This window comes from Nasonia vitripennis, chromosome 1 (assembly GCF_009193385.2).
Source record: "Nasonia vitripennis strain AsymCx chromosome 1, Nvit_psr_1.1, whole genome shotgun sequence".
Taxonomy (NCBI): domain Eukaryota; kingdom Metazoa; phylum Arthropoda; class Insecta; order Hymenoptera; family Pteromalidae; genus Nasonia; species Nasonia vitripennis.
Genome location: NC_045757.1, coordinates 7,951,416 through 7,961,431, shown reverse-complemented (window position 1 = coordinate 7,961,431; position 10,016 = coordinate 7,951,416). Strand labels below are relative to the sequence as shown.

Below are 10,016 nucleotides of genomic sequence, written 5' to 3'. Positions count from 1 at the left end.
TGAATTGCATACAACACCGTATTTTATTTTAATAGAAATGTATTACCAAAATGTTTACAAATGCTACAAGATTGGCACGTTAATAAGCCACACAAAATAATGGAATGAAAATCAAATAAATCATATAGTTAACAAAATTTATACGATGATGTGAATTATATGCAGTCTAATATACTCGTGAAGTATCAATTTCCTCTCAATGACTCAAATGACTTTCATACGCGTAACATTTATTTCATTTTGTAAAACATTGATACATTTTACATATATAACAGTCAAACTACTGTACAAAATATCAGTAGTTTTTGAATTATGATAAATATGATTGATGCGAATGGCATTTGAGAACATGGAAAATACATAGAAAAGTGCAAAAATTGACTAGTGTTCCCAACATCAATAGGAAACTATATTGTACAAATTTCTAATTTTCATGATTAGTATTCCTATATGCACATGTGTTGGCTTTATTTAACATTTAATTTAATTTATTTTTTGCTCACACTGCGAACGTTTCAAGATACTTTCATAGGTTTAATTTTTAAACTACTCTTAAATTTTACCTTCAACATCATACCAGATTAAAAAAACTTGATACTATACTATAACAATTATTATTGCTCTTCATAGAGCCTACAATTAATCTTTTGATATTCATATTTTGAATGATTGATGAATATGTGTAAATTTAACTACCTCAGTGGCACTTTAAAATGCATTATTTTTTGTAGAAAAAAAATTACAAATATTAACTAGACTTAATGAAAGACTATATCTAAAAGTTTGTAAAAACATTGCTGCTGCAGTTTTTGTCAAGATTACTCAAGAGTTCATATCTAGATAATTTGTACATTTACATATTCTTGAATTCTCCAGTTCCATTGGCATTCAGCATCAGAATATTGGGATTCTCCTTCTCGAAAGCGGTTGCATCACGACCTCCTGGACGCTCTTCTTGTCCCCATTCACCAAGAGTACCATGCATGACGTCTGGTAGTTTGCTTAACTCCTCTTCCAGTTTCTGTGACATTTACTAATATTTTATGGTAAAATTTAAATAGGTTTCTCAGAGCTCGTTGTTAACGTTTTCAAGATTTTTAGTGTCCAATTTGAATCATACATAAATAAAAATGAATAAGAAAATGAATGTAGGTACGTGTATTATATTTTGAGAAATAAAGGCTTCTATTTAATTAGAATAAACCAAATTTGTATGTACATATAAACATTTATTATAAATGTTCTATGCATAATTGTAATCAATAAATATTCCGCATTTCATTCTATCATAGAAATAAGTATAATCATATCAACCATGTGAGTCTTGAAAAAATTAATTAAAACTTTTGATTACAAACTTAGATTTTCATTCAAGGATCAACAGGATGAAAATGACCATAATTTATCGTTTTAGAATAGAAGTCTTATCATCTTATCGCGGTTTCCTGTTTACCATGATCAAAATCTTCATTTGAGCATAAAAATTTCCAAACGAGTCTAATTCCTATTAGAACATTTTATAGTTAATTTATCTACCAACCTGTTGATCCTCCTTTGCAAACTTTTCAAACATATTAGCATAAAGCTTTTTCTCTTTAGCCAAGTCTTTCTTGATTAAATTGTTACAAACAATAATTTGTTTGGCTGCTGCTGTATTCTTTGGTTCAACAGCAACCACTGCTTGAAAATCTTTGATAGCAAGTTCTGGTGCAGCTAGTTCTAGATGAGCTTGTCCTCTTCTAAAGAGAGCTTTCTCATTCTTTGGATCTAACTCAAGTGATTTGTTGCAGGCTTCTTTAGCTTCAAATGGTTGATTAGTTTTCAAAAAGCACAGTGAAAGATTCAAGTTTGCAGAGAGTAGCAAATCATCCCTCATCTTTGCCAGTTCTTTTTTTTCTTTGAAATCATAGTCATCATTTGTGTACTCAATGATTTTCTGGTACATTTTTATGGCTAAACTGTACTTTCCATCCTTAAAATAGCTTGTTCCTTTGTCTTTAAACATTTTAGCTTGCTCTATTTTTTGTGGACCAGTTAATGACCAGCTATCTGGGGCCTTTTCAAAGTTTTTCATTTCAACAATAAATTCCACATCAGCATTTGGTGGAACATTGTACTCCGGTTTGCCCGCAGCTCCAAATGCATATTTACTTTTCAGACAGACTTTAGATTTTTCACCCTTTTTGAATTTCAATAATGCTGTTTCTACTCCCATCACTATGCTCTCAGCTTCACCTTCGCCAATAGTGAACTTTACATCTCTATCTTCGAATACAGTGCCATTATAATATCCAGTCAAATGAACTGTAAATAGATATTTAAGATTAAAACAAATTAGAAAAATATAATGGAAAAAATAAATCCATCTGATTTTTGCAATACTCACTGTCAACCAAAGCACCTTCATTTGGTATTGCATAGCCTTCTCCAGCTTGAATTTGCTCTCTTGTGATTCCTTCATCTTTGTCTGGGCTCAAGTCTTCACCAACCCAATCGATCATTTCAACCTGTATAAAAGATGCAATAATTTTTAATACACCACAATAGAGCATGGGTCAGAAATACAAGAAAGAAACAAAAAGTGGATGACTTAGTTACCTCAAACTTCAATGTAGAATTGGGTGGAATAGCTGGAGGACTACCAGGTTTTCCATATGCATATTCTGGAGCACATGTTAAAACCGCAACTTCACCCTTCTTCATAGTTGCAATACCAATATCCCATGCTTTAATCACTTGAGACTGTCCCAGTTCAAATTCAAATGGTTGATTTCGATCTCTGCTGGAGTCAAATTTCGTTCCATCCAAAAGAGTTCCAGTGTAATGTACCTTGACACGACTGGCGACTTGCGGAGTTTTAGTTCCAGTACCTTCCTTGAGAATCTCCTTTAGAACACCTCCGTCCTTAGCAGGTGTAATGTCAACAGCCATTCTGGAAAGATTACTAAATTGATTGATTTAATTATTATAATCGTTTTAAAAAAAGGCCAAGAAAGGTCTGGAGAGCTAAAATAAATAATTATGTAACATTTTTATTTCGAAATAAATAAAAAATGTAGATACGATTGAGAAGCTTACAAGAAATTTTCACAAGATAAATTAACAAAATAATTTCTAAAAATAACAATTTGAGTGCTAAAAAATAATCAGAACTATCGCCTCGACTCAAAATGAAAAATATCACTGAAAATGTTATTATTGGAAACTCAGTGAAAGAAAATTCCTCGTATGTCGTACGAAAAATAACAAAAAGCCAAAAGAAGCGTGAAAAAGTAAAAAAAAGTAATCAAATACTTTAGCAAGCGAAAATTGCTAAGGTAAGGCTAACGACAAAACGCCGGAGAATGAAACGCACGTTTTACTCTTTCGCTGCAAGAATCCGATGGAAATTTCTTTATCCAGAAACTTCGGAAAGTCCAAAAGACTTGCCCCTTCGTGTACACTCGTCTACGAAAGTTGGAACGAAACTGCGATAAAAAGGCGATTCAAACGGAGCTCATCAATTCTCGTATAGAATTTGCTAGAAAATAGTAGACAATATTCTCCGGCCGTATACACATATATTACACACACAACCGCTGATGACCGCACCGTCTTCTTATTGTGTTTTCGAGCCGGATCGAAGACTGTACTGCCCCCTCTTCACAATACCCTCAACTATATATATCAAAATGAGCGGCGAGAGCGCTGTGAAAAGGCGGGAAATTTGAACATTTTTTTAAGGAAACCCTGTGTGAAGTATTTTGAGAGCAGCGATAAGAAGAATTATCAGTTATTATAACGGTAAAAATCGAAGTATCGCAATAATTAAGAGATTATGGACGAGACCAGAATTCATGATCTATGTATGTAACTGTTCTATTTATCTATCTTCCCCACGAAGACAAATATTATGTATGTAATAATAGTTTTCTTAAAAACATTTATTAAAAAGTACAAACTTTTCGTGAGTAAACTAATTTGTTGAATTGGTGGCAGCTACAGCAGTATTATTGCTGTTCGAATGTAAGCGTCCACAACTTCAAATACAACATGGTACACTAAAAAAATATATTGTATTTTTAACGTTGATATTATTAAATTAGTGTTAACACGATGAACTATAAAAATTTCAACTATACCTGAATGGGCTAAAGACAGACGTGAGTATAGCGTAAATAACAGCTGTAAAAGGATGAGTTCCGAAAACTATTACTGTTAAAAAAAGTATGACCGCTAATGATGTTTTGATACTTTCTTGAACGAGTGGTTTCCGCTTAGTAGCGTGGATAGCCAAAAATGCAGAAGTAAGCATAGTCAACGCCTTTTTATAGTAGGAAAAAAAAACACTTTCAAATAATATCACAAAATGTTATAGAAAAATGATAATTAAATATATGTATTTACGCTCATTAAAAGTTGGTGGCCTGTGATAAACATGATAGCCAACATCAAGAAAGACGCGAATTCTTTGAACCGTAAATTATCCAATAAATGTAGCGCCGACGAGCATAAGCATCGATCAATGTCATCATTAACTGCGAATTAAAAAATAATACGATTAATTTCTTTTAGTACAAAAAATGCAGCACAAACTAACTCGAATAATAAAATAAACTCACTTGCATGACAAATAGAAGTGGATCTTTCGGCAGCGGTATGCTCACAACGACACAGTCGAGCAGGAAGCCACTGAGCAGTAGCCAGACATCTTCGTGCTGATAATAAAAGTTGCGAAGCAGCGAATATCTGCCACCGATCGTAGCTTTCGAGTTATTTTTTGCTACATTCACGGGCCTTGGCTTTACCTTACCAAAAAGAAGTAATAGACGTTCCAATTCCAAGGGAGGTTGTTCTGATTCAAGGCGGAATTCATCGCAAAATAAGCTAGATGCACGAATACAAAGTAGTGTAGGCTGCGGTGGTCCTGTATAGACTGCAGACATGCCGTGGAGTTGGCACAACTACAGAGCTGGGTGATAAGTTATTTCTACAACCATATATATATATATATATAGTTATAGTGCTTATTTATGCACCACGCGCAGAGACTATACTGGTAGTAGAGAAAGAGGGGATTCACTGAGCGCGAGAGGCGCGTGGGATACAAGAGAAAACAAAAAATAATATATTTTTTTTATGACCGTTTAATACAAATCGCATAATTCTTTGACATGTAGTTTTCAAAGTGTTTTATTAACGTATGTGATTCATTAAAGAGGTCCTTCAACAAGTTCTGTGTGACGTTATTCGTACAAAATGCGTTGATTCGTACGAAACGAGGCCTTGATAGAATCATCAACGCACTAAAAACGAAAGGGTTGTTTTCATTTTTAACGATTAACATGTATATTGTAAAATTGTTTTGAATGGGAGAAATTATGTCAATACCTTATCGGAGTCACAAAGAATGTATGTACCAATAATGTAAATCGTGAGAATGGCATCGATATCAACAAAACTTGCTACGATTATAGCGAATGAGATTATAATCGCTTTGTAATTGTTGAAAGTTTCTCGAACCGGCCACTTCGAATGTTTCAAAGCCAGAAGAAGCTGTAAAAAAATCTTATATATTCGAGAGAAAAATTGCAATCTTCCGCGTATACTCACCACAGCAATCGCGCCAGACGTAAGGAAATGATTTATTCTGATGTATAACAAAATTAACTTTACAGCTGATGAGCCTTCTTGTAGCCAAATATCTTCAAATGTTCGCACTCAAAACGTGCGTATAAAAACAAAACAAGCCACGAGAAAAAGCTACATTAAGAACAATTGGAAGTGATGTATTTATAATATATAACGTATACTTCAGGTGCAAAAAATTTAATTTAAGACCATAACACTTATTTTGACTTACTTTTATAATGAAGTAGTTACCAGTCGTTCCTAAAAATATACCGGCGAAATCTACTGTCGTTCCAAAAGCTACATTTTCTAAAACTGCGTGCCAATAAGAATTGGCATTTGAATACAATCTACGAGCGATTGGCCTATTTTTTGAGAAATAATATAAGTACGATTCTTTTGTGCGCTCGTGTAGGGCAGTAAGTAGCATATCACATAAATGCATTAATATCAACGTCCCTATAAACAATCGGACTTTAGACCAAGTTGACTCCATTGCTTACAGATGAGCCAGGATGAAGTATACGAAACAACTTCAGAACATCGGGACTGTTATACTCATGATACTGTAAGGTATATAGATGCATGCAGAGTCATCTTTTGCAAAAGAAAAGAGGATTAAGAGGAGTGGGGTAGTACGCTACATGCTGACGCAGCGTCAAATTGCAAGACAGAGTATAGGCTACGGAACTATATAGCTGATCGTGCCGCCGCTACTCATATTACAGACGTGTGTGCATCTGTGACGAGCTGTTTGGTTCAAGGCGTAGTTCAAGGTCTACGTGTTAATTTATCAAGTGTTTAATAAAAAAAACTATAATTTAAAAATATCATTTTATTAAAATAGTATATCTTTCATTATGATGCTTCGATAGCATCTACTCTGTCGTCATTGTGAACAAATGCCATATTGTTTGACTTTTCATCCAATAAGTCACTAGTTTTTTCTTCTATATTATGCCCTAGCACATAAGTAAACAGCAATAATTGCAAAGCACCCAAAGCAACGCTGAAATGAATAAAATAAATGTATGTCAAACTAAAGTTATTTGCGCCGAGAATTAAAAATATAAATTTACAAAACATACATGTATGGAGTGAATATCGATGTACAAATAGCGTATAACACGATAACCACACTAATATCATATAAATTCGCTACATATACAGCGCCTACGATAGCGAGTAGAACCGCCGCATATATGACCTCTCTGATAAACCATGTATTGCTCTTAGTGTAATACAACTTTTGACTTCCAGTCAGAAGGGCAATGTAAATCTAGAAAAATAATAATGTAAAATTTGTAGTTTGAAAGATGCTACAAGTTTTTTCACAAATGCAATTGCATTCGCAACAACACTTACCACTATGGTCAGATCATGATCATTGAGGTGCAGTAAAAATAGCGCTAAACCTGAAGAAGCTACTGTTAGCCAATCGTTTTTAAATGCTTGAATTGACTTGCGTAAATAAATACAAGCGGCCATGATACATAGCTGAAAATATAGTGAAGGTGCGATATTCTTGAGTTAACCACCACAAAAAGCATAATAATCTATATTTACTTGAAAGATAAATTTCCAAGAATTTCTTGCAAGAAATTCTGGTAAGTGTATAGCATATATAACTATAAAATCCACGAATGATCCAACAGCCAAGTTGTACACCACATTATTCCAATATTTATCCTGACTCGTGTTTGGACGATGACTTAACTGCTTCCTTGGTCTATAAAGAAAGTGATAAAGTCCCCAAAGATAGTACTTTAAATTTCTGACTATATGGAATTGAATTAGACGAATTAAATTGAACACGTAATTGTCACGATTCTCCGCCATTATTTTTAACTACTTATGTGTCAAGCGTTAATACAAGGCGCAGCCACACACGAGAGGAGCTACTTGGAGAATGGATCGCATCCTATTCGCATTGAATAAGCTACAAGTAGCGCCACATAATACGCACGAACAAAAAACTTCCACAAGGCGGTCGAAATCGAAACTATCCTATATGATGGTAAGTATATTGTATTATGTTATTTACGAACAAGATGGGTACAGTACTCACAGCAAGATAATTTTTATAACTTGTGATGATGGTTTATAACAATTACTTAGTATATAACAATTAATGCGGTGTACAGACATGGTATCCATGATTGATAAATAATTTTCGTCATACTATTCATGAGTTATGGCTTCTTTTTAACTATATATTTAATATTTAATTAATGTATTATTATATACCAGGAAATACTTACAATTTTTTACAAGTTTTCGAGATATCGCTAAGCAGGCAAAACATACATACTTTATCTTACATTTTCAAGTCATGTTTTAGAATAGTGCATTAATTGTTGTGAAATTTAGCGTAGTTTATAAAAATTGATGCGATTCAACTGCGCATCTTTTGTTTTCGTAGGCGTTATACAGCCACGTAGGGTTAAACTGTGTACTGGCATCGTGCATAAATCGGTTGCCTTCAAACACGTATTTTATCTTTCATGAAATCACAGAAAGAAATTATAAAACATATGACAATTTAAAAAATATTCATAGCCGTCGTTTTGTATGATACTGATCTTACATCAACTGTAGTAACTGATGATTTTTCTGCGGTTTTGTTTATTTTAATGAAAAAATAAACGCTCGCTGTAATTATCGGGTAAGTGAAACCTTCCATTGGTTTAGTCCACTTTACTTCGTAAGCACAATAATTCATTGAACTGCTCCTCAGATTGTTGATGTATCGTATGTGATAACACCAGTTTCGTAATTTCTGAAGATTTAATGAGCGTAGTTATACCGAAGCATGAATAAAACATCAGAAATATTCAACTATTATCATTACTGAAAATTTGCTCCACCCAATCATCATATTTTCAACGTAGCATAAGCCATTTTCTTGATCATCTTGGCAATTTATAGCAGCCTGATCTTCAACAGAGTCGGAATATTTTTCTTCAGAATCGTTCGTAGTACTCGAGTCATCTTTTGTTGTCTGCGAGCAAAAGTTCCGCCAATATAATATAATTGGTTTGACAGCAATATTACAACTATGAAATATATTATACGACGATTGAAATGAAAATGAAAAAATTAACCTGAACGTTAATTTTTACTGTTTGTGCGTTAGTTGTCGGTTCAATATTAAAAGAATATTTGTAGAATTTTTCTATGTGAACACTTTCAATATTCATATTTTCGTAATTACTTTATGGAATATAAATGAAAATATACTCTTTAAAAAAATAATAAAAAATATTTATTTATTTTTATAACAATTGAAGAAGTGGTATTGAAGCACGTGAAGTATATAACAAACATATACGTACATACATATACACTCCAATTCAATATTCAATTTCCAATTCAACTTGGAAAATTCGAAAATAATATGATATTCGGCTTACATGAATATATTTATAACAATATGTATTTGCATAACTATAGAATATGCTGTTTTCAAACAAATGTAACGAAGAAATTGTAACAGATGAAATCGTATGTATAAAAATTCTCCCCGGAAGCAAAGTAGGTATATTGCAATTATATAGTTATACTTGACATCAGAGCGCTACCGCGCCTCTTGATGTATCATTCAACAGCTACATAGTAGTAATAATATCAATTCGTCTTTGTTTGATAAGGTTCCTGTTTCTGATTACCCATCATAAATTCGTAGAAGTTGAAAAACCAATTGATAACAACAAGAAACACGGAGAAAGTCATTCTGAAAATAAATAATTTGACAAAGTTGTTGTATATTTTTTAACTTATGAAGATAAATAAGATATTACTATTTACAGAATCGTATGGTAGTAAAACACGATGAGCGCATGAATTATGAGAATTCTGCCAACGCTGTACCAGTCCATGAGAGCAAAAATTAATCCACATGTTAGAGATACGGTCTCCTTGTACAGTACATCCTTGTCGGCAGGCGATTCCCGGTGAAATTGCTCGCGTACGCACGCAACGCCAAGAAGAAGCAAAAGCTGTACAAACATTAATTCGTTGTTGTTGTTGTAAATGTGCGTTTTCGAATTATGTCGCTCAATTGCTGATTACATTTTTTTGCATGTTTTTATTTATCTTCCTTAAAGCTTCTTACTTACATTGCCAAAATTGAGAAGATTTCTATCAAATAATATAAACAAAATAAGGACGATGCCTTCCTGAAGCCGGGTACTTTGATCTTTTAACAAGAATAAACGGAAGCAAGCTACACTTACAACCAATAATAGCTGAAAATACATAATACACCTTTAAAAAATTGGAAATTACTTTAATAACGCAAAATTATATCGTTACTTTTCATAGGATTTCAATATTGTCAAAAAAGTTCACAATTCACTACGCCGAATCATATAAACATAAGACAAATGTTAAATATATTTTATAAA

At 33.1% G+C, this 10,016-nt stretch overlaps 2 protein-coding genes and 1 long non-coding RNA gene across 8 annotated transcripts in view; 1 reads left to right on the top strand and 2 right to left on the bottom strand.

Moving 5' to 3' along the window:
• Nucleotides 1-21: 21 nt before the first annotated feature.
• On the bottom strand, nt 22-4,914 carry LOC100122049 (peptidyl-prolyl cis-trans isomerase FKBP4). Of its 6 annotated transcripts, XM_031923590.2 has the most exons (8): nt 4,602-4,914; nt 4,387-4,517; nt 4,122-4,303; nt 3,942-4,040; nt 2,599-2,932; nt 2,387-2,507; nt 1,541-2,304; nt 22-1,021 (listed from the first exon to the last, which is right to left on the bottom strand). In XM_031923590.2, exons 5-8 carry the CDS (start codon nt 2,929-2,931, stop codon nt 854-856), a joined length of 1,386 nt encoding a protein of 461 aa, XP_031779450.1. In that variant the 5' UTR covers nt 2,932; nt 3,942-4,040; nt 4,122-4,303; nt 4,387-4,517; nt 4,602-4,914; the 3' UTR covers nt 22-853. The 6 variants fall into 6 exon arrangements, with proteins under 6 accessions (XP_031779450.1, XP_031779456.1, XP_032452088.1 ...); XM_031923596.2 differs by lacking the exons at nt 3,942-4,040; nt 4,122-4,303; nt 4,387-4,517; nt 4,602-4,914 and adding an exon at nt 3,356-3,654 and having other exon boundaries at nt 22-1,033; nt 2,599-2,944; XM_032596197.1 differs by lacking the exons at nt 3,942-4,040; nt 4,122-4,303; nt 4,387-4,517; nt 4,602-4,914 and adding an exon at nt 3,356-3,654 and having other exon boundaries at nt 22-1,033.
• A 116-nt stretch (nt 4,915-5,030) lies between these two features.
• Nucleotides 5,031-6,722, top strand: LOC107981922. Its single transcript, XR_001729607.3, has 2 exons — nt 5,031-6,029; nt 6,116-6,722. It is a non-coding gene; the product is annotated as an uncharacterized LOC107981922 (long non-coding RNA).
• Nucleotides 6,431-10,016, bottom strand: part of LOC100122115 (protein furry) — a 70,156-nt gene continuing 66,570 nt past the window's right edge. The window contains exons 52-62 of the transcript XR_004344523.1: nt 9,729-9,857; nt 9,418-9,608; nt 8,715-9,343; nt 8,462-8,611; nt 8,198-8,389; nt 7,872-8,109; nt 7,679-7,791; nt 7,177-7,617; nt 6,976-7,107; nt 6,699-6,889; nt 6,431-6,619 (exon numbers count right to left, since the gene is read on the bottom strand). The gene's annotated coding sequence lies outside the window, so the exon portion shown is untranslated. The remainder of the gene's footprint in view (nt 6,620-6,698; nt 6,890-6,975; nt 7,108-7,176; nt 7,618-7,678; nt 7,792-7,871; nt 8,110-8,197; nt 8,390-8,461; nt 8,612-8,714; nt 9,344-9,417; nt 9,609-9,728; nt 9,858-10,016) is intronic.

What these genes read in the sequence shown, in the direction of transcription:
- LOC100122049 (XM_031923590.2), bottom strand. Translation starts at nt 2,931, where the DNA reads ATGGCTGTTGACATTACACCTGCTAAGGACGGAGGTGTTCTAAAGGAG. An exon ending in TGAAGGTGCTTTGGTTGACA is followed by an intron (nt 2,305 to 2,386) that starts GTGAGTATTGCA and finishes ATCTATTTACAG; the next exon opens with TTCATTTGACTGGATATTAT. An exon ending in TTGCAAAGGAGGATCAACAG is followed by an intron (nt 1,022 to 1,540) that starts GTTGGTAGATAA and finishes TAAATGTCACAG; the next exon opens with AAACTGGAAGAGGAGTTAAG.